Raw genomic sequence first — 22,725 nt, forward strand, 5'->3', positions numbered from 1 at the left:
CCTCCCTCTTGTGTAAGGTTGCCAGATTCTCCTTCTCCCCGGGGAGCAGCGGCGCTGTATCAGCCTGTCTATTTCTCATAATGATGGTGTTGTTTCTGTGTGTGTGTGTGTGTGTGTGTGTGTGTGAGTAAAGGAGGAGGGGGTAGGGTTACTGTGGGGGGATGGAGTGGGGGTTGGGGCTATTATTTTCCCCCCAATGCCTCTCGATATCCCCCGAATGTTGAGGGCCGGAGTGCGGCAAGCATCGCAACGTTACACCCCGACGTTAACTACTACTGTGTTACTCGCGCACTACTCGTCACGCTGGTGGGGCGCACGGTGAGCAATAGGTGCTGGTGTCTGTTGTTCCTCAGACACACACACACACACACACACACACACAGAATATTTACAAAAAACAGTGAGTGGAAGAGAGGGAGAGAGAAGGAGAGGGAGAGAGAGAGAGCTGGCTGGGGGAAGGAGAGGGGGGCTGTCAGATATAATCTATACAGTGTAATTTTACTGCAGAGGCAAGTCAGAGTATATCAACTGCACTCTAGATTTTTCATCTTCTTAGCAATTCAGAGCTGAAAAAGGAGGGGGTGGATGAGAGAGAGAGAGAGGGAGAGAGAGAGAGAGAGGGAGGGGGGGGGAAATGTAGCCGAGCAAACAAGTGTGATTGTGTCAGTGGTGTGTGGCATCTCCAGAGCAAACAGACAGAAATTGGTGGTATGTGGCCCAACCGGGGGTCGTCCTGTCGGGTTGAGGGTTCCAGGGTCCGTCACTCGGGGTCCATCGTGGAACAGTCGTTCACTGACAAGGTGCTGCGTGTGTGCTGAACAAAACCGAACCGAAGCCAGGCTCTCTGTAAATGCGCTTCGGCCTGAAAATACTTTTTGTGCATTTTTGTCAAAGTTTACGTGGCTTTAGAGTGTGATTTCTGCTCCAGAACATGGTGTATCTGTTTCATATCTCCCCTACAATAGCTTCTGTATGGAGTCGTTCATTCACTCATGTCATTCACGTCGCCATCGTTTTCCACAGACGTGTATCTTTTTGACACTCTGCACGGGACGGTGGATTTTTAGACGTTGTATTTACGACATGATTGAACCCAGATCCGTTAAAACGGACATCGAGCGGCGATTTGGCCTAATGCGTTTCAGATGTTGCACCATCGCAGCTCTTAATGAAGACTCGTCGCCGTCGTAGCCAATCACAGTGGCAGCGATCTGATAGCAATCTTCAGTACACATACAAATGGCATGTTTGTAGACTAGTTCCATCGACAGGGATCAGTTTCCTGGTTGGCTGTATTAGGCCTAGTCCTGAAGCTTTTTTGAAGGGAGAACTTTACTGTTAGTCTTGGAGAAGGTCCATCAACAGGAGACTGACCATAGAGGCTAAAAGATGAGAGGCTGTTATAATAGGCTGTCTTGCCTGCCTCACAAAATCTATTTCTTAATCAATATAATATAATATAATATAATATAATATTACTATAATTGCCTGTTGTACATCTGGATAATGCAATGCTCAGCAGACTCTTTACCCCACACACTTCATAATGATCATTAGACACACTGTCCATACGATTAGTGCCTCATTATCCCACCTCTCCACTTCTCCCACTGCCTGTGGAGTGACGTGTGTTTCCATGATGGTGAGCTGGAGGGGGGGGGGGGGGGGGGGGTAATAATAAATGTAATAAAGGCCTAAAAGCACAACGATTGTATGATACCTACAAGCATGTCAGATTGAAAATATGGTTATTGGATCTGAGTGGATTGCATTAAAAACGGATGAGAAATCAGATATGTTGGTTATGTATTCCTGACATGGACTCTGTAACATAAAGAGCGCTGTGTGTGTTTGTGTGTGTGTATGCTTGCCTCAGGCATTTTCAATTAAAGGGAAATTACTGAAGTCTTTGGTGGTCCTGGATAGAAGGTCTCAGGATGTCAACCCTGACATAATATGCTGATCTCTGTGTGTGTGTTTGTGTATATCTGTGCTTTTTAAACCAGCATCGACCTTTATTCCCCCCTTTGTCTTTAAACTCTCCGCCACAAAACGTTTTTTAAAGTTAAAGAGTGCATATACGTGTTATCATTTAAACATGCATATTGTTGTCTGCATCACAGGAAAAATTGTGTATCACAAAGCAGAAAGTAGTTGCATGTACCACACTGAGGAATCAGCTGATTGGCCGATTCAGTAGCCAGTGAAACGTTATTGACGTTTTTTGCCTGATTTACTGAGAGAAATTGCCTCTTTAATTGCATTAAACAGGGAGTAAAGAAATTACTCAACCACACCGTCCTGTCTCTGGATAGAAGGCAGTAGAAGTTCCATCTAGAAGGTCAAATCGCTATAGAGCCGTTCAGCAAGTGCAGGTTGGGACTTTTATTCGCTTGGCGCTGAAGCAGCTACTTTTTAAATAACCATAAAAATAAACCTGCTCACAGAAAGTACCCTTTATGATGACCTTCCGCACAAGGATATCTGGCCCTTTTCTCCCTGAGTCAATAGCTAAAGCAAACATTGCACTTAGGAGCTACACATAGGTGGACTGTCATAAATGTGAGATGTTTGCTTTCGCACCGATCTTTGCCCATACAGAGTCTAGGTCATGCTATACCGAAATCACAGATTATTATACCATGGTGCTTTAAGAGGTGGCTCGCATTATGATTTTGGCCCTGTGCATTTCCGTAGTTCAGTGTGAGCCCTGTTTAAATGGTCTAAATTTCTGTTGTCTTCATTCAGTTTATTCAGATTTTATTTGACCCCGGACTTTTTTTTCATTATTTTTGTCCATTAAAGAGTAAATGAATTCTATATAACAGCCTGCTATTTAGCACAATCCTAGATATTTATTTGGAATTGGTATAATTTCATTAAGTATAATGAAATAATCTAATCAAATCTTATTTTAGGAAGAAACTAGATCCCAGCCCTCAAAATGGCAGCCCGGGCCGTGAGGCAGTCAGTTTCATTTTCAGCGAGCAGGTTGTAGTTAATAGGTTGAAACTTAATCTCTTAAGAACACGGCATGTTGGGCGTACAAGAAATATTTACGTTTGGTTTAATTCGGTAGAGTGCTGCGCGCCGATTGCTGATGCGGCCGCCTAATTGTGGCAGATTTCTGGTCTTTCTGGTAACAAAAGGCATTAGTGTTGGAGTTCCTGTTCACTGGCCGGCAAACATGGTTCACTGGCTGCTGTCATAAAGCATTTGGGTCTGACTGATGACCTCAGTGCTTCGTGAATGGACTTTTTAATTGCCTATCGCGAGCGTGTATCGATAGAGGGGCTACTGTTGAGCTCGGCGCAGCCGCGGCTCTCGGGACGCCATAAAACACCGCGCCCGTGCTCCGTTAATGTAGTAATGCTCACTAAACTACATACATGGACACACATGGAAAAATGCGAAGCACGGCGCCATGCCGAGGACAGAGACGCTGTTTCTTTTCGAGCATTATGCGATACAAAGCTGACCGTCGCGGTAACAGCACCACAGCTAGTGACGTGTTAATGGCCTGTGCGTTGGGGAATGCAAACTTCCGGGCCCTAACGCAGGCTGTCAAAGTTTAGTCCTCCGTCGCGCTGCAAGTGGAGGTTGGAGCACATAATGGTTTATGTAAATGCGGCTGGTGTTGCTGGGTGAGAAGCGGCTGGAAAGAAGGCAGCATCTGGGTTAAGAGAGAAAAGTGGCAATCAGAGCCGCAGCATGGTGGAGTGTGGAGGCACTAAGCAGAATCCAAAATGATCATTAGGCTGTAGTGGAAGGAGAGAGACAGGTAATGTAGAAGACACACAAATAGGGACAAAAACACACACACACACACACACGGACACACAACCAGATGTGTTTACAGCCGCAGTCGGCACACGGTTTTCAGTTCCCTTTGCTCCTGTAAGATTTAAACCGACGCGACACAGCATTGGTGGGGTTTTTTTTGTCGGAGAATAAGATTATTTTCTCAATATAATTAGCTTTCCATCTCCGCCCGGCCGTATCTGCAAAAATTTGTAGTGCAGTGGAAAAAAATGCCAAGAGATCAACTCATTAAGTAGCTGAACATAATGATCATAAAATCTGGATGTGTTCTTCCTTTTTGGCTCAGGCAGCGAACATTTCCTCTTTGTGTGTGTCCGCCCCGATATGTGCGTCGGGCAACTCTGGCACAAATCTGAGATTGCAACTCAACCGAGGCATCTCATTTTTTGGTTCGCTTTGCCCAAACGACAGTCTACACATGAATGGCTGATTAGTCTCTCAGTTTGAGGTAACATCCAAACAGATGGCTCCTGGAAAACGCATCCAGAATAGCTTAATTGTTTGGTTTAAACTCGGTATGAAACATATTGCAATCATTTTCACATAAAGGAGCATTTTCCCTCCAGATTACTCCACGTTTTTTTTTTTTTTTTTTAAACCAAAAATTGAACTGATATTCCAGATATTTTGGGACTAAAAGAACAAAACATTTGGGTTTGATTACATTATTCTTTACAGGCGTTCCATTTTAAAGCGGTATTTATGCTCTGTACGTAATAAAACCAAGGATATGATTTAATATCGCGACATAACAATCTTACGAATGTTCATGAGCACATGAGATGGCCTTACGGGTATATCGGATGTTGCTTACATTGTAGAGCAGTCTCTAGAAACACACTTCAGACAACACTGGTGCTTTGTGAAGGAGCCACCACGCCCGCTCTGCCTCAAGTTGACTAATGGGCCCGATGCCTGTCCTCTTACACACAGCCTCTGAGTGAATAAGTGGCACCTGTCAGGCATTTTGATGCCAGCTAAAGGGCGGGGTCGGGGGTGGGGAGTTTCACTCGAAGTTGCTTGGACACAATTGTGCGACTCCCCCCACCCCCCCCCTCGCGGCCGGGGAGATCGGTTTACCTGCACATCCAACAGGTGGACCACAACACCTCTCTGTAGCGGAATACAATCAGCGAAATGGCCTCTCCTCTTTATCACTGGATGAAATCAGAGCCCGCCGAGCAGCAGATGAGTTGGTGCAGCACGTACTGATGGCACATTGGTGCTTTTTTTTTTTGTCTCGGTGTGGTCCACAAACAGCTGTGTTTGAGCTTAAGTGTGAGCCAGAATTGGAGGGTTTAAAAGCATAATTGAACATTTTGACTTTAACAGAAGCTGCCCTTCAGCTCTTGTTCACAGATTTGCAAAAAAATGCTTTGAAGCCAGCCCGACGGACGTCCCACGTTGTGCATTCAGACGGCATAACCGTCCCCAAATCGAATCTCACCTTTAAATTTCATTAACCCACACTGACGCATCACCGACAGATTTATTAATGCGCTTTTTGTGCGTCTCTGGGTTGCAGAAATGTTGCTGATTAAGTCGCGTATGCCATGGAACCGGGCAATTAGGCACTACATGACAAGTGCCTGCGTCGGACAACAAAGACGGGCCCGTGGTTTTAAAGAGACTGACATTTATTCGCGAGGAAAGCTCGGGATAAGGGCCTGGAAATGAAAGGCAGCAGATGGTGGGAACAAGGTGCACGTTTCAATGGGAAGCCAGCGGAAAGTCAGCCGCTTCGCGTTAGTTGTACCTCCAACGCGGCTCTCCCATCAAAGGACGTTTTTTAAAAAGCCATGTGAGGATGGCATCCAAACCAATCGCTCGTTAGAATGAAAGACGCTCACTAGTTCGTGGTCGCCGCGCTAACTCGATGCGAAATAACGCGAAACCTATACACGACCCCCCCCCCCTATACATGATCAACTTTCCCCCCCAACCATTTCATTACAAAATCATGGGACGTTCTTTCCCCTAATGAACCATGGGCTCACGCGCCTCTTTTTCTTTTTCGTATCTAAAATGCATTTCCCAGATGGCACTTTCAGAAATATTATATGCGCTCCAGCGCTGTCCCTGATTTAGTGCAAATGAGTCTGTCAACACCAAAATTACACAAGATCCATTATTTTGATAAGCGCCGGAGTCGCTCGCACTTTCTGCAGTAGCCTCGTTTACAGTATGTCAGCGCAAACATTAGCCAGATGGCAGACTTCTCGTTTTTTTTTTCTGCTTAAAGGAACATCTATAGCAGCCTGCTTGACTTCCCAAAACCGAGCGCGACTCGAGTCCGCGAGGAGCAGCGCCGCGGCTCTAGTTTTGTAGTCGGGCGGGGGGGGGGCCACTCGTGAATGGGCCGCCCCCGCGCCGAGGAGGACCGTTCCCGGCCCAGGCCAGCTCTGCCCTCGGCAAACAAGGCCGAGAGGAAGGAGGGACGTCTCGAATATATGACCCCAGAGTAAACGAGGAACAGCTGCACCATTGTGACGAGAAGAAGGGAAGAAAAAGTCCACAAACAAGTGAGCTTCGCCACTGTACGTCCCCAGGCGCGTTGGGCCGGGCCCTGCTGCACTTTCCAGGGAGTTGTGTGGGGATAAAAAAAGCACTCAAATATCTCAAAGATAAAACAAATCGATATACCGCACTTCATTGTTCTATTCATTTAAGAGATATTGCTTTACATTTACAACATTTATCAGATGCCCTTATCCAGAGTGACTTACAACTGGAGCAAATGTTTTAGGGTTAAGTGTCTTGCTCAGGGACACAATGGTAGTAAGTGGGACTTGAACCCGGGTCTTCAGGTTCATAGGCCAGTGTGTTACCCGCTAGGCTACCAACACCCTTTAAATCACTTGACATTAGAAGAAGAAGAAGAAGATAAAGGTACTTATGTGCTGCTTATCAGCCCCTGAATCACTACAACTGTTGTTCTTTAAACCAAAGGATACAAGCATTGTTAATAGTGCTGTTATAATTTGATAAATCTTACAACCCGCGTTCAACTGAGTCCAAGAACAGTGAACAGTAAGCAGCGACGGGTATTTAGGGACCAGGAACCATGAATCCAGACCAGGATTTTGAGTCAGCCAACCAGCTGAATTCAGCAATGGAGCCGCAGCTCAAAGGCGCGGTTGAATCTAAATCCCGGCCTGGAGTTCTGTGATCGAGGAATGCCCATCACTTGTCAGACCTAAAAATGACTCAAGAATGTTACGCCGGCTTCATATTTTTATAAATTGACTTTAGAAACATCACATCCTTGGTTGGAAATCATGACTACTTTCCCCACAAATGGTTTCTCAACACTGCTGGATTAAAAACGAGTTCCATTCTTCATGAATGTTCTCATCAGCCTGTATAATAAATGCGGGTGATGGACATTCGAGGGAAGTGTCGTGGAGACCACAGGCCAACGTCTGATTCGTGTGTTTGTTCAGGTTGCACAGAGTGGAAAGGCTAAAGAGCCCGTCATGGCAACAGCATGTATCAATAAAGCAATCTTTATTCCCTGTCAGCTCGTGAGACCTGCATCCTAATGGCGCATCATGAGCGCAGGGTTATTATTGCGCGTGAACCTGTCCGGTGCGGCTTGTTTTGGACGGTCTTTGGAGAGAGTGAGGAGCGGCGATGCAGCGGCCGAAGTGCCGTGGCCGCGGCCCAGCTCGATTGGCCGGTGTAAGCGTCAGGTACAACGCGTCCAGCCGGTGCGTGTTGTTTTCCCGGGGGAGAGGTAATGAACAGGAAGTCACGCTGGTCATGTGCTCAGCCTGGAGCGGCTGTGTCTCAGCAAAACTGATGCTTATCACTCATCTCACCAGGAAGGCAGATTACAGAGGAAGTGCCCGGCGCCATAGCAACCAGCTAGAGACGCTATTAGTGGGATTTAGCTGTGAGCCGTATGCAATGGTGGAAACAGGTAAAAACAGGTGCCTGAACCCGATCGAAATAAAAGCATGGAGCGCCCAGATATACTCAATTCAGTTCAATTCAGTCTTTACCCGAACTTCTTCAGCAACCTCAACACGTGTTGGAATTAGCATAGCATAGCTATAGCAGTTAAATAAAAATGAAATATAAAAATACAATATATTTTCACCAAATGGCCTGCTCACGTAAGGCATTGAAATGTATGCATGTAAAGAGCTGTAAAGAATAATAGTATTATAGATCTATGTATCTATTAATAATTATTATGAATAATACATGTATTTTTCTATTACTAATAATTTGTTTAACAATATTCAATCTTGGCCAAATTTAAATTTGCTTAGAAAGTTGATTAGAAAATTCTGTACCCTCAATCTTTTGCCCCGCCTCCCATCAGCACAAAAAACTATCCAGGGTGTCGTTTCACCAAATTCGTCTTTGATTACTACGTTAAGCGGCGAGCATTTTCCATTATTACATCAGACTGTCAGTATTGCACAGGGCTAAATGATGTTAGAGGCCTGATGATCGTGGAGATTCATCTTAATAGCACCTAATGTTTCCCGTGCCGGGGCTAGAAGTCCAGGAGCACCAAAAGCACTTTGAAGTGAAAAGATGAATATGCTCAGTAAGAATTCAATCATCATGAATAAAACCCATAACCGTGAGCTGATTCACAACATTAAAAGCGTACCTGCCTCAATGGGGTGAATTAAAACGAGGCGTCTTTGAAATCGCGCGACCCTCTGGGTTGGAACATCTTGACTGAGCGCATAATGGCCGGTATTCATTAACTTAAAAAATGATCATAATAAATGGTTCATTTACACATGTGCAAGTGTCAGTAGAAAGCTGGAATCCGCGAAGGTCTGCCTGATGCCCTCACGTTCTCTTTTCGGGAGAAAAGCGACACAGTCATAAAAATATTGATCCTCGCTGGACGTTGGCGCTTTTGAAGCTTTCTGTGGTTTGTAATGACTGTAAGTCGATACAGTTTTACTTCTCCGTAACTGTGACTAATCTTGATGAGGCAGTCAACTGCAAACGGCAATTTCTCTTCTTCTCACATCTTGAATTGTCCCGAAATTCATTTCGATTTAATTACGGGCCTTTGCACAGTGAATTAATTGGATGCGTTTTTCAAACGGACCCAGTTGGCTCAGGAACCCAGGCAGACAAATGGCGTGATTCACATCTGCCACTCACATTATGGTTTTATCTCATAAGCGCTTACGTTGAAACTTTCCGCCAACTGCCTGGGGTTTCACTCCGCCAGCAGGTAAATCACCGCCTCCGAAGGAGTTCTTCGATTTTAATTGAATTGAAAAAAATTAAGGTTTTGTGCGTGTTTGGGTGGACATTAGAGATGCAGGAAAGGTAATGAAACATTGGTGCGCCCGTGTTGCCGGGTGTAGGTTTTTAAATAACTGTGGAACATAAACTCGTGCTCACCTCAGGGTTGGAGTAAATCTTCGGGGTTGTCTTCCTAAGAGGTGGAGGAATTGAATTTTTTTTTACAAATGCTAGCGATCAAATTCAAGATGGTACTTTCCTTTCGGTTACAGCAGGTGTGGAAAAGTGTGACCTCTGTGCATTGGATGGAAACTATTAATTAATTCACGTACATGCAATTTTAATCATGCAAACCAATTCTATTTACCAGCAATGCCATGCCCAATACAATTAATTCTACATTATAGGGAAATTATCTTGATAGCTCAGGGCTATATTACGAATAGCAATACTGTGATTGTACATTGTTGTATTTATGAACATTTTACACAAGTACCATTACCAATTTCATGATTACACTTGCTTTATATATTATTAAAAAAACAGGGCATGAACTGTTATACAACTGCTCATTTTCATAATATAATGGAATAATACACGTGAATATTGTTCTAATAGGCAATCTTGTTTTGTCATTTTACATTATTCACCATTAAAAAACAGCCTCATAATCATTAGTGCTGCATTTTGGGCATTTCCCCCCTCAGGGTGAAGTGAGTTGCGCTCCTTTGTTCAACAAATGCACATTACTGCGCATGGTGTGGTCGCCAGCCACCACTTAAATGTAGAACGCTTCATGCACTTGTTGAGATAAAAATAATCTGACCTACCTTTCAGCTGCAAACATCCGGAATCAAACAAATAAGAGTATCGTCACACACGACTGTAGACCTCGAAACACCTGCATGAAAAAAAGTGCAGTGTTGAACTATGATCATTAGTGATTTAGTTCATTAGAAATTCAGCCTTGCAAAGCCAGCATTTTGTGTGTGTGTGCAAGCAGCTCGATCAAGGCTTCTTTCTTCTCAAGCAATCATGAAATAAAGCAGCTAAGTGGCCGTGTCACCATCTATTGGTCTGTCTTGTGAAGCATGCCTTAATTTACTTCCATTGGCATTCCTGAAGCAGTAAATTATGATTCGCTATAATTTTGTCTCTCTGTGAGAGGATATTTAACCAGACAGTAGCTGCTCTCTCTGTAACTTTGCCATCGCTGTTGTGTGTTGAGCAGTAGGCAGTAAAGAGTTTTCTTGGCACTGAAGCTGACAGAGTGAACCCTATAATAGAGGACAACGTCGCAATTTTTCACGTTTTATCTTTGTTAAAGCTAACGGCCAATTCACGGACTCTTATCATTACAAATATATCATTTGCTCTTTTTGACACACACTAGCAAGCGAATGAACAGTGTGATCTGAGAGCAATATTCAGGTCAGCTCACCTCTTCTGTATCCCCCATAAATCATTAAACCTGAACTATTCACCGCCTGCACCCCATTTTTTTCTACGCAGACCACAAACGTGTACGAAAAATATGCACTATAATAGTAGGTGCTGTTAACCTCATTTTGGAATATTACACATCATATAATGTATTACTTGATACATTATCTTTCGCGATATTAACCTGATGGTGACTCCAGAAGCTAATGTGCTTGATTTTTTTTTTTATTTGAAACTCGGCAGCATGGAGTTTTGAAATTGGCAAGGAAGAAAGCGGGACAGAGGGAAAGGGTGGAAGAAAACTGGTTTGTGGCCATATTGAGGACAGACAAAGGTTACTCGTGACTGGAATGATCCAAAGTCGGAGACGACTGCCACTCTTGATAGGGAAAACTGGGGAGTAAAAACAGGGAAACACACTCCTGCTTCTCCTTATTTCTCTCTCTCTCTCTCTCTCTCTCTCGCTCACCCCCCCACTCCACGGCGACCCTGACCCACTTTTGTGGCTGCTTATTATTCAGGCTAGGGTTTATCCATGGAAAGAATGTGTGTAATTTGGTTTGACAACATACCCCTGCATGTTCCTCTCTGAAAAGTAGCTTGCTATCGACGGAGCTCTCCATTGAGTCATGTTTGAGCTTTCTTCTTCTTTTTTTTTTCTCCCTCTCTCGCTCTCGTCTAATGAAAATCTAATGCAGTTATGGTGGGGGGAAGAGATAAGCTGTAATTTTTCTCCATGGGAACCGCATGAGTGTGTACCCTACGGAGGCCTATTGCTTTGACTTCGAGCGTTTGACCTTTAGATTTCAGCTGAAATGAAACCAAACAAACACTTTTCCTTGTAGGTTGATCACATCTGTTCCCTTTGTCACAGGGCCGTCGCTTTTTTTTTTTTTTTTTTTTAACGCTTACATTCTTAGTGTGAGTTTCGTAATGAGCCCACTCTGAGGGACTGCGTGCAGGCCCATGCTGATCCTGCACGAAGCCGCATAGATCTGCTCTGGCCCTTTTCCACCAAAACATTTGCATCTTAAAAGGAAAACATGGAAATAGGCTGTTATCCACCGAAGGACCATCTATGTTGACTCGCGAGGTTCACCGAGAGGTCGTCCCAGCCTCATGGTCATTTGTCACCGACTGATCGCATGGATATGGACTCGTGGACTCAGTTATACGTAGGTTTTTTTTTTACAGTCGGATGAAAGTGGAAAACACACCCCATTTACATCAGCAAGGCACTTGATGCACGGTGTGTCTGAAAAATGGGCCTTGTGGAGGTCATTTGTCAGGTTATTTATGCTAGCAGGGCAGGGGGTGGTACACTGTGCGGTAACACAAGCGTCCCTTTTTTAATGTTTCTGTTGCCTATTTACACAAAAATGATGCATTCAAAGAATGTATGAATGGGAATGTATTAGATCTGGACAACACTGCAGCCTCATGCTCAAAAATGCCGGATATACGTAAGATACCAGTTATTCACTTGCCGTATGCCAACCTTACGCCTTGATCTGGCCGCGAGCTTTAGCTAATTCAGATTGTTTTGCACTCAACTGTCCCATTTTGTGTACAAAATTCCTATTGGCTTTTGGATAATATTTATTTCAAAACATGTTTTTGCACATTTTGTCCAGCCTGTGCGCCGGTGTATTTTTGGGGTGCATATTTTTCAGCGAATATGAGTCAAAACATAAAAGCCAAAGAAAATGAGCATGGTGCTGAGTAATAAGTGCCTTTAAAACCACAGGGTGGGGACTGAAACACACACACACACACCCCTCCCTCTCTGAGCTTCCCATATTCTGACCTTCCATAAGAAAACTGATGAGGAATGAAATTGGTTCCAGTTCCCTGGAAAACCTCTCATTCACAATGACCAAAAGGAAATATGTGGGGGGAACAAAAATTATAGCAAGGGCAAATTAAACATATATATATATATATATGTGTGTGTGTGTGTGTGTGTGTGTATACAAGAGTGCTAGATGAAAAAGTGAAGGTTGCACTAATGTAAAATGGTATGGTGTAGAGAAAAGAAAATGAAGCGCTCCCTTGCTGTGTCACGTGAAATGAGGAATCCAGTGGGGCGGTAAAGAGGGAGCCAGGTGCAAAACCCGAAATAGGATTGGCTCTATTTGATTACAGTATGTATCGCTGAGCAGGAGATATGTCACTTCTAGACATTTCATCCTGTGCTAGAAAAGCAAATGCATAAAACCAATTTGACAAAGGGGTCAATATACAGCACGCAATAAAAAAGGAATCTACATGATCTGTCAGGAGCCATAAACATCAAAATAATGGCTCCTACAGTTCAGCAAAAAAATCTATTCAATCGCCTCCTCTCTTCTAATATGCCTCACATCATTTTTTCTTTAAATGGGGGGGAAAGGGAAAGTATCTTGTGTCCGTGCTGAAATGTCAGACATTTCCTGATGAAACGCAGTCATGGTGCGGATGATGTAGGCCACATTGCTTGATTGCCAGCTAGTTACTGGCTTATGTTCGGCTACCCAATTCACCGTACTTCCTCGATGCTGGCGATGTTGATTGGGCTTTTTTTCCAAAGTCAAATGTCCTTAATTTCACGAATGCTGGGGTCCTGGACCCACCATGACTAGCACCCATCCCCACCCTCCCATGGTGGCTATTTATATAACACATGTGCAGTATGAATTAATTAAATCATTGGATTTTATGACCATGGCCAGATATAGACCACAGATTATTCAATTACATTTGCATAAAATGATAGTGATCTCGGTGAAAGCTTAAGAAACTATTGGTTTCCACATTTCCAATACGCCAGGTTGGGTTTTAGATTTACATGTGGGAACTGGGAAGCTATCATTTTTATATTCATTTTCGACGGTGCCACAAACAAATCTCGCCTAGTTAGCAAACTACGTCTCCAAACATCATTTGATTGCTTTTCCAAAGATCACGGTTTATTCATGCAAATGGAGAATTTTTTTGTGCCTCGCCCTCATTGGCTCCCGGGCCGGGGCTCAGACATCATGGATCCTTTCACTGACGCCACACTCCTCAGCGCATCAGAGGAGCCACGGTAGACATCGAAGGGCTCTGCATATCGGGGAGGATTACCATGAAAACAGTATTCCTCGCGCTTTACGCTGTGCTGCGAAATTAATGGCGTGCAACATAATACCTCGGACTCATGCATTCACATCATCTTCGTTTCTGCAGAAAGCTCTTATTTCAGCAAAATCGCTGGCATTGTGATTTCCGCTCGGATGATGATGGAATTATAGTGATAACAACATTTTAGCAACAGATTGGACGGTCCTAGCTCTGCTACATGGGGTCAAAATGAAATGTGCTTAGGGGTAGATGTATGATTGGCTCTGGAATAATGTACGGCATTATTATTATTATTATTATTATTTTTTTAGCTCTGGTGTGTTCCAGACCTTTACTTGAATGCGCAATGTATGCAGCACACGAACAAAAGGCTGTTATGTGTCGGAAAAAAATAAAAAGACAGAACGACATAAAAAAAAAATTGAACCCTCTAGCCTGTGGAATTGCCGTGATGTGCCGTTAGATTTGTTTGCCGTGGTGCCAGCCTGTTTTACTCCGTGAGCGCAAGTGAATGTTGCACTCAGTGGCATGCCAACTTTTTCATGCTTTTAAGTCCAGGAATAAGAGAGAGAGGGAAAGAAAGAATCCCCACGGACGTGCCGAAAGCAGTGTGCACCATCTTGACAGATGAGCCTTTGACGGTGGCGTCATAAACAGATCCTGATGGAAAGCTGCACTGCCAGGCCTTGGCCCCGTGCCACGCACCCGCCATACCCTCCGTGCCCACCCATCCCCACCCGCGCCCCCTTATATAACCGCGAGAGGTAGCGAGAGGGAAAGGTCACTTGTGGCGGCGCTGAATTGCCCACAAAGCTTTTCACCGGCCGGTTGGGGTTTTGCGGTTCTCAGCTCTGCTCTCCAGGAGGAAGATGTGAAATCTATTCTGGCCGAAACATGCAAGCAGCTGACTGCTGTGCAGTTCATGGTGCCCACCCACCGGGCTTGTCCACCTTTGACATAACCTGACGCTACAAGTGAAATATGACGCATTGAAGATATTGTTAATGCTCGGCATAACTTAACCAGATCACCTCGAACGCCTCAAAGAAACGTGTACGTGTACGTGTTACTGACACCGTAGAGCTTGTTAACCAGCGTGGTCATGTCAGTTCAGATCAATTCCTTTACATAAGGCCGCCCCGAGGCCGGCAGCTGCCGCGGCGCGGCGAGTCCGATTGATTTTGTCCAGCAGCCATTAGGGCTAGTTTGTATTTTGTTGTTTTTGTCATTTGATACTTGGTTTGCATGGCCAGGGCAGGTGCTGAATACACGACAGAGGCTTCCATTCACCTGAGGTTTGGCCGGTTTTTTAAAACGATAACACGATGTCTGATATCTTCATGATAACATTTTTGTTGGATCGGTGAAAGCGCCTTGAAACCGTAGAACCCAACAGACACTGTTTATTAATCTATTCATTTATTACAAGTGACATAGTATAATCCGCTCCCGATGCATGCATCAACATTCAATTTTGTGGATTACCTTGAGGGCTAAGTTTGAACATATCGATTAATTTGTATGATCGTGCAAGTTCCTATTAACCTAAACGGTTTTGCCACCGTCGGCAGTCATATTTTTACACCTGCCACTGCACAGTGAGGACATGCAGAGTCAGACCCAATGTGTGCAACATCTGCAGCTAGAACGTCCTCGCAGTTTCCACTGGCCTCTCATATGCAAATACGTGCTGAGAGTGCTGAGGGCAGGGAATGCACAAGGTGCGCTACAGTTTCTTCAACTTCATTATAACTCGCCCTCCAAATCTCCACCATCCAGTTACCTGCGCCTGCGTATGTTTACTTGGGGTCTACCGGTAGAAGGTTACAGATGAACCTTTTGGGGAAATCGCCAGGTCCGTGATGTATGGAGAAGCACCTGAAAACCACACTCCTCATTTCCATCCGGCCATGCTGAATGGTGGCTGATCATATATTTATATATTCTGCACATACATTAAAAAAAGCTGTGGGTCAGACAGGGCATTGATCTTTTCTCCTGCTTTCTTCTGGTCTATTATTCTCCTTCACACATGCAGTGTTTGCCCACATGGGGTTTTACTGAATACTTGAGTCACACTGGGGATTCCCCCAAGGTGCAAGTGGGGGTTTGTTGGGGGGGGGGGTGAATCGTTGTGTGGCACTATTTTGACAAGGTGGCATGACAGTGTGACACGTGCAGTCGGGGTTTGGCCCCGTCACTGTCAGACTTGTTTGTTTCGGTGGGAGGGCTGTTTGACCAGAGCTGCTCGGATCGTCCCAGGTGTGTCACGCGGCGTGTCACACGGCGCGCTTGTTGACTCAGCTGTGCAGGTAGCTGCTGAATTGTAAGACTCCCTTGAGCCAATGAGGTTTGCGCTATAATTAGGAAGCCTGTCCCGCCGTAACGTGGGTTAATGAGCAATTAAACATTTATCCTCCCATTGTGCTGACATGGCCCGGCGTGTTTTTTTTAATTACGTGTTCATCAGAACTGTGAAGGGAACAACACACAGTAACATCACTCCTGGTGATCCTAGTAAAATAAAAAAAATAAACGTATTATGACGTAGAGGTGGGCCGTATTGTTCATGATAATACCAGTAAAAATATATGTATATCATGATGTACTAATAATGTACTAATAATGATGTACTAATAAAACATGATGTACTAATAATTAGGGGGCAGTGGTGGCCTAGCGGTTAAGGTGCCACCGTCCCCACACACTGCTCCCCGGGCGCCTGTCATGGCTGCCCACTGCTCACTCAGGGTGATGGGTTAAATGCAGAGGACACATTTCACTGTGTGCACCGTGTGCTGTGCTGCTGTGTATCACATGTGACAATCACTTCACTTTTTAACTTTAAATTTCATGGCGTAAAGACATCACACCATTACGCAGCAGATTGTGATGGTGAAGGCCAGCATGGACGGAACAGGTACTGCTGAAGAATGATTTATTATTATCAAAAAAGCAGCTATATTCGTGTGGGTGTGGGCGATATAAAGAGAATATACTTGCTTGTTCCATGTGTTCCATTAACAAAAGCAGATCACCAAAGATATGGTCCCAATTGGTATAGCGGAAAAGCCAGATTCAGAAACCTCGTAAGAACAGTTCACCCAGAGGTATCAACTGACTGCTTGCAGGCTTTCCCGCTGAAAAAGATGGCCGACCAGTGAACACATGTGAGCCACTTCTTCATCATGATCAGCAAGTCACGCCACTGAAAATGTGTCAGAAAGGGCCGCCTCCCTCGCCGCCATTTCCCTATGTAAAACGAGCGCCTTTTGACTGTTGTTGTCTTCTTTCCGCAGTTTGACAGTGAAAACATGTTCATGAGCATGCCAGAACCGAGCCAGGACTTTGTGCCAGCCAACCAGGTGGGTTAATTACTGCTCACTCCTTTTGTTTCAAGTCGTAATTAAACAAATTTAAGCCGGCGCATTGCAAATTAGTGCTGCTATCAGTCGCCACCATAATCAGAGGCTATTATAACGTGTAAACAAAGCGGTTAAGCTTTGTGTTGGCTTAATGAAATGACGCTTTAATGCACGTTGTCAGCAGCTTTAATTTCTTCCATTTAGTCTTTCATTAAAAAAAAAAACAGACAAAATGGGCTGCAAAAAAACAAACAAAAGCAGTTCCACTCGCAAAAAGCAGTTTGCACAATGCGCTGACTCTAAGCTTACTGCTGTGACTGCTGGGATACGTTTAGAACAAGTGGCATGTGCATGTACAGACAATCACGTTAATAAGCAACCTGTTGAAGATGAACCAAGGCTTGAAATTCAATACTGAATCGTGTTTATCCAGCACAATTCTGCTTTAATGTTGGACTTTCGAAAGCGAATATTGGATGAGCCTTTAAACTCTTGTGCTCTCCACTGGTGCTGAAGCTGATTTTTCAATATGTTAGGTGTTGAGGAACAAATTTCTCATTTAAGAAAACCACAGTAAGTCACCACAATTAAATGTATTGATAATTATTCTCAGTTTCAGTGATTTTTGTGTGCCCTTCTGTCATTAACAGTCATGAATCTGGCAACCCTGCTCTTATTGTGCAGTGCTTCATCCTGTTTTTCTGTGGTTTTGTAATATACATATGCATGTACGGTTTAGTATATCATTACATTTACAGCATTTATCCGATGGCCTTATCCAGAGCGACTTACAATCAGTAGTTACAGGGACAGTCTCCCTGGAGCAACTTAGGGTTAAGTGTCTTGCTCAGGGACACAATGGCAGTAAGTGGGATTCGAACCCGGGTCTTCTGGTTCATAGGCGAGTGTGTTACCCACTAGGCTACTACCACCCTATCATTAACATGTTCACTCCTAAAATCACTTAGTGTTTGTGTGGTTTACCACACATAAGCATTATAAACATGAGTATGATTTGGGAACCCTGTTATAAAACTGTCTTCTTGAAATACATCATTGGGACTCAAAAAGCACCTTCTATCACTGTTGGCAAAATGGGAAATAATGAGACAAAATTCAAAATCACACACACTGCATGCCAGCAGCAGCACTATGAACAATGGCGGAGGGAAGATGATGAGGAGGGGCTACTTTGCTGACTCAGGGCCTGGACAGGCGATCGCAGGGAACATGTCTGGGATCTACAACTCAAGAGAGACACAATGAAAGATGACAACGATCTAAAACTGGAGTAAATCAGCAATATTAGAAAGTTCCATTCCCATTTCAGTCCCGTTTCTGTGAAGTGATTTGATTTTATATTATTCTCTGTCCCCCCCTCCGAAACCTGTGCATTATAAACACATGTACAACATAAGATATTTTGATCAAGACGTAAACTGTTGTGTCAGCTACTATTGATTTACTGAGGATGTGGCCTGTTCCTTTTCTTATTCTGCAGTTCCGCATACCCAACAGTCCCAGCCAGACTCAACAGAGCACCAAGCAGACTGGCAACCCGTGGAAAAGAGAGACATCTTCTCACGCCGACGGCCATCGTTTGCCCTGGGTAAACAACTTTCCCTGTAGTGCACAGCAAAACAAAAACCTTAACAAGTTGTTACGGAAGCTGAGACGCCTGAAAATGCCTGAATAACCCTCAGCCAGCCACTGTCTGTGGAAATGTTTTCTCTTCATGGTACAGTGCCAGAGTCATTAGGCAGCTACAAAAGTCCGTTCTGTTTGTAATAATATGTGTTATGCACATATTATTACATTATTAATTTTTTTACAATGGTTACTGTTTCTTCCTTGCTCTTGATATACACAATAAGCAAGAAGGGTGGGGCTACCCACATTTGTAATGCAAGAAAACATTAGAAATACTAAATGTAGCATAAAAATGTAGCATACTGGTAACAGACTCTCAATTCTATTGCCTGTTTTATAGTGGTAGTAGCCTAGGGGGCAACATACTCAACTTAAAGACCACAAAGCCACAGGTTCAAACCCCACTTACTGTCCCTGAGCAAGACACTTAACCCTGAATGTCTCAAGGAGGACTGTCCCTGTAACTACTGACTGTAAGGTGCTTTGGATAAGGGCATCTGATGAATGCTTTAAATGAGACACATTATCAGGCAACAAAGGCATAAACTTCAGGTTGCTGTTAAATTACATGTCAAAATCTTCAAGTCTACATATTTTTTGTTTAGTGTTCACAAAAATATTGTTTCTAAATATATATATATATATTATATATTATATTATCTAATAAAATATGCAGATTATCTGATTGCATACGCCAATACAATAGAATACAATAGAATACGGGTCTTTCTAGTTGCACATTGGGTTGCATCTTACTTTGCTATAGATCTATACTAAACAGACAGATAGCAGAGGGAAGAGATGGTTTGGAAAATCATCATTACTATCAATGGTTATCATGATACTGGCAATATTAGTCCTGCGGGGTCCTGACATTTAACAAGAATGTAAAATAACAAGTGGTGGATATGCAGATTAGCAGAAGCTTTATTTTTACTCTGCACATTTGAGTATTGCTCAGTAAGTTAATTGTCTGCTAAAGTTGAGTAAAATATATTTTCTTTTTTGTTTGTTTTTATATAACCTGTAAATATAAATCCAACATTTAATATTATAGAAACCAGTACCATAGACAGCTCTGCTTTATTATCCAGTATTATGCAGGTTAATAATGATTAATTGGATGTGTGTCTGAACCTGCCATTGGGTTGAGGAGAGATTTGTTTTACTCGTGATCATTTTGCTTCTGTTATCTTTATACCAGGGATACCAGTAATTATATAGTTATATAAAATGCCATTGATAAATATTCAAAAAAAGAGTGATAAAGTGAGTGCCGATTGAATTGGATGATGTGCTCCATTGAAAGAAGTGCAAAAAAAAAAGGATTTCCATTTCATAAAAAGTGTGTTTGTGGAGACAAAATGGTGGCGCGCAGAATGCAGACTGAACTGGTGAAACCACATTTGTTTTCACACTGCAGTGAGAAGTGCTAGCAGGGCCTGATACAGGGGATGTGCTGGGAAGTTCTTCCCATACCGCATAAATCTTTTTTTTATTGTTTTCACATTTTTCACTTTACTTAGCATCAGGGTCAGCTGCTGACAATACTCATTACAGTGCTTCATTAAAAACCTGGTGTTTGATCAACTCAATGCAAATGTGCAATTTATTTAATATTTGAATGTGAAATGCAGTAAATGAGAGAAAATGAAAGAAGACGGGGCCTGTAGTGTTTTAACATGATGTTATCTGGCAGGATGTGGTTTACTGTAGAGAGTGACTGGATTGAACCATCAGCTTTATTTCACCACGGCGCAGGGGAGGACTGCAGCATTGTGCTAAAACATGCACTCACACCGAAAACAACGTAACACACGGCTGAGGTGGATTTCCCAGCTTACTGAAATGGCTGAAGTCCAAGCTGACATGTCTACAGACCTCCCATTTATCCATAAGGTTGCTTTAGCAACCACGAGCCCGGGTCCAGGGAAAGAATTTTACCTTCCTGATCCCCAAGGTATTCATTACAACCCGAATTGGTCTCGTTGAACACAAGATGTGGTCTATATAGTGAAAGTGAAATTCCGCCTGAGAAAACAGCGTAATAAATCCTGCCTTTAACATGGCGTCTTCATTATTTGAAATTTTTAAAACAGTTCGAGAGAACCAACCAGTCACATATACAGAATTATTCTCATATATTAGACACACACTCACACAGAGTATATATACAGTGTAATAATGTGTGGGTGAGGACAGGGTAAGTCCTTCTAATTTTGTAATAGGAAAGACGTGTTACCTGTCCTAAAAAATCTTTTTTAATCTTTGCATCTTTGTTGGCACGTTCAGAGTCTCGTCGTTTAAATAAAGGGCCGTTTCCCCCGTCTTCGCCTGCTGCAGATGAGGGTTGTGGCGCCATCATGGCTGTCAGCGGTAATTGACAATAGATTTAAACACGCCTCTGTCTCATTAGCCATTCATCTCTCGGCACCACTGCTACCCTTGTGCCGTGTGACAGGCAATCATCCTTCTGCATGATTTGTTGTCCATTCCGGACATCACATCAGACATGGCCAAATGACTGAGACTCGCACAGTGTGTCTCGGATTCTCCCGTTTGGAATCAGCGGAGGTCGTTATTAAAAAGGAAGGAGGAGCTGCGGCGCCGTTCTGCCTTATATTAATCAAGCCGTTTGACTGCCAATTTTTGGCCGCCAATACAGAGTTGTAACAACATCGGATGTCAGAAAAGTCTGTATTCTGCTCCGCATCTTCTCAGAGTAGCATTATTATCATGTGCTGATACCCAGAGAACCGCCTGAAGCCATCACTTCTTAAAATGATCAAATGAAGAGCGAAACGTTAACTGCAGCTGTAAAACGGGGGAATTTGGAAGTTCGGCCCGTTATTAAGCCGACATTATTGAACATCTAGGGCATTTTGGACACCGTATGCGATTGTCAGGCATAGGTGTTACCATACCCAGCGAGATCTTGTGGTCAAAAGATGCCATATGCAGTTTTGTCCAGATAACAGGGTGGAAACGCGGGCTAAACGAAAAAAAGCGTGGCGCTACCAGCAGCAGTATCTCAAATTCAGCAGGGAGCGTGGAGATTACAGTTATTCCCGGTCAAATAAGCGGAAAGCTTTTCAAAATAAGGGTCGGGGGAAGGGAATTTACAGGGGAATTGCCTTAACGATGACTTTTCTTGAAAGTTCATTGTAGCTATGGCTTTAGAGCTTTTTCGCCAGATCTTGTTCTAAATGCTGAAGTCAGGTATGCGACTTTTAAAGTGTCTCTCTTTTTGTGGCATCGCCGTCTTTTCTGTACTTTCTGTTTATTAGGACATATCCTTACGTTGAGTCTTCTGCAATACTGCTAAAAAACATTCAGTTGTGTAATTTACAGTAATTTACAACAAAACGAAATGCAGCCTTTGAAATACCAGCAGCCATATCAGCTTAATTTAACCTTCCGCAAATAGCTCCCAGTGTGTCTTTCTTTTTTGGCAGAGAACGAGTACGCCTTCTCCAAGGACCTTACTGTACGCCTCATGCCAACATATCTCCAACAAACAAATGCAGACATCTGTGAGGGAAGCACAATCAGATATGCAAATCAGCCCCATCTATTGGCTTTCAGAAAAAGAAGTAGGAAGCTCATTAAACAAATTATTGCAGTCCTTAAAAAGTAACAGTTGGACTTATTTTCTGTTTGCATTTGGAAGCGGTTTTCATACCTAATTGCCTGCATTTGGCTCCCTGACAGGTCTTGTTTTTTTTTGTATAAAAATAAAAAAATATATATTACTTAAAATATTCAAACGCTTTGTTATATGTGAAATGTGATTGATTCTGAGACCTTCAAAGCTCTGACTAATTCAGTGCCATCCCCTTAAATATCCCTTCAAAATTGAAACATTTATATTCATATAAAACTCTCAGTAGATAAGCATGTTGACTTTTTTCTTGTAGCTCCTTTTATGATATTTAATAGTGTAAAAAAATGAATGAATTGCATGTTTTCTTTTTTCCATCTTCTTATTGGGTTCATATATTATTCATCATTCTCAACTCTGACTTTATCCATGGTCAAAGAAGAGCATGCTCACACACACATACACACACACACATTATATATACATACATATTTACATACATATACATAGATTTAC

The 22,725-nt window shown here is 43.2% G+C and overlaps 1 protein-coding gene across 3 annotated transcripts in view; it reads left to right on the forward strand.

Moving 5' to 3' along the window:
* Positions 1–22,725, forward strand: part of LOC114789349 (thymocyte selection-associated high mobility group box) — a 39,146-nt gene that overhangs the window by 3,614 nt on the left and 12,807 nt on the right. For all 3 annotated transcript variants that reach the window (XM_028978690.1, XM_028978689.1, XM_028978688.1), the window contains exons 2-3: positions 16,893–16,958; positions 18,460–18,567. In XM_028978690.1, the coding sequence (XP_028834523.1) occupies positions 16,908–16,958; positions 18,460–18,567 (159 nt within the window). In that variant the 5' untranslated portion in view covers positions 16,893–16,907. The remainder of the gene's footprint in view (positions 1–16,892; positions 16,959–18,459; positions 18,568–22,725) is intronic.

The sequence above is a fragment of the Denticeps clupeoides genome, chromosome 4, assembly GCF_900700375.1.
Source record: "Denticeps clupeoides chromosome 4, fDenClu1.1, whole genome shotgun sequence".
NCBI classification, from domain to species: Eukaryota; Metazoa; Chordata; class Actinopteri; order Clupeiformes; family Denticipitidae; genus Denticeps; species Denticeps clupeoides.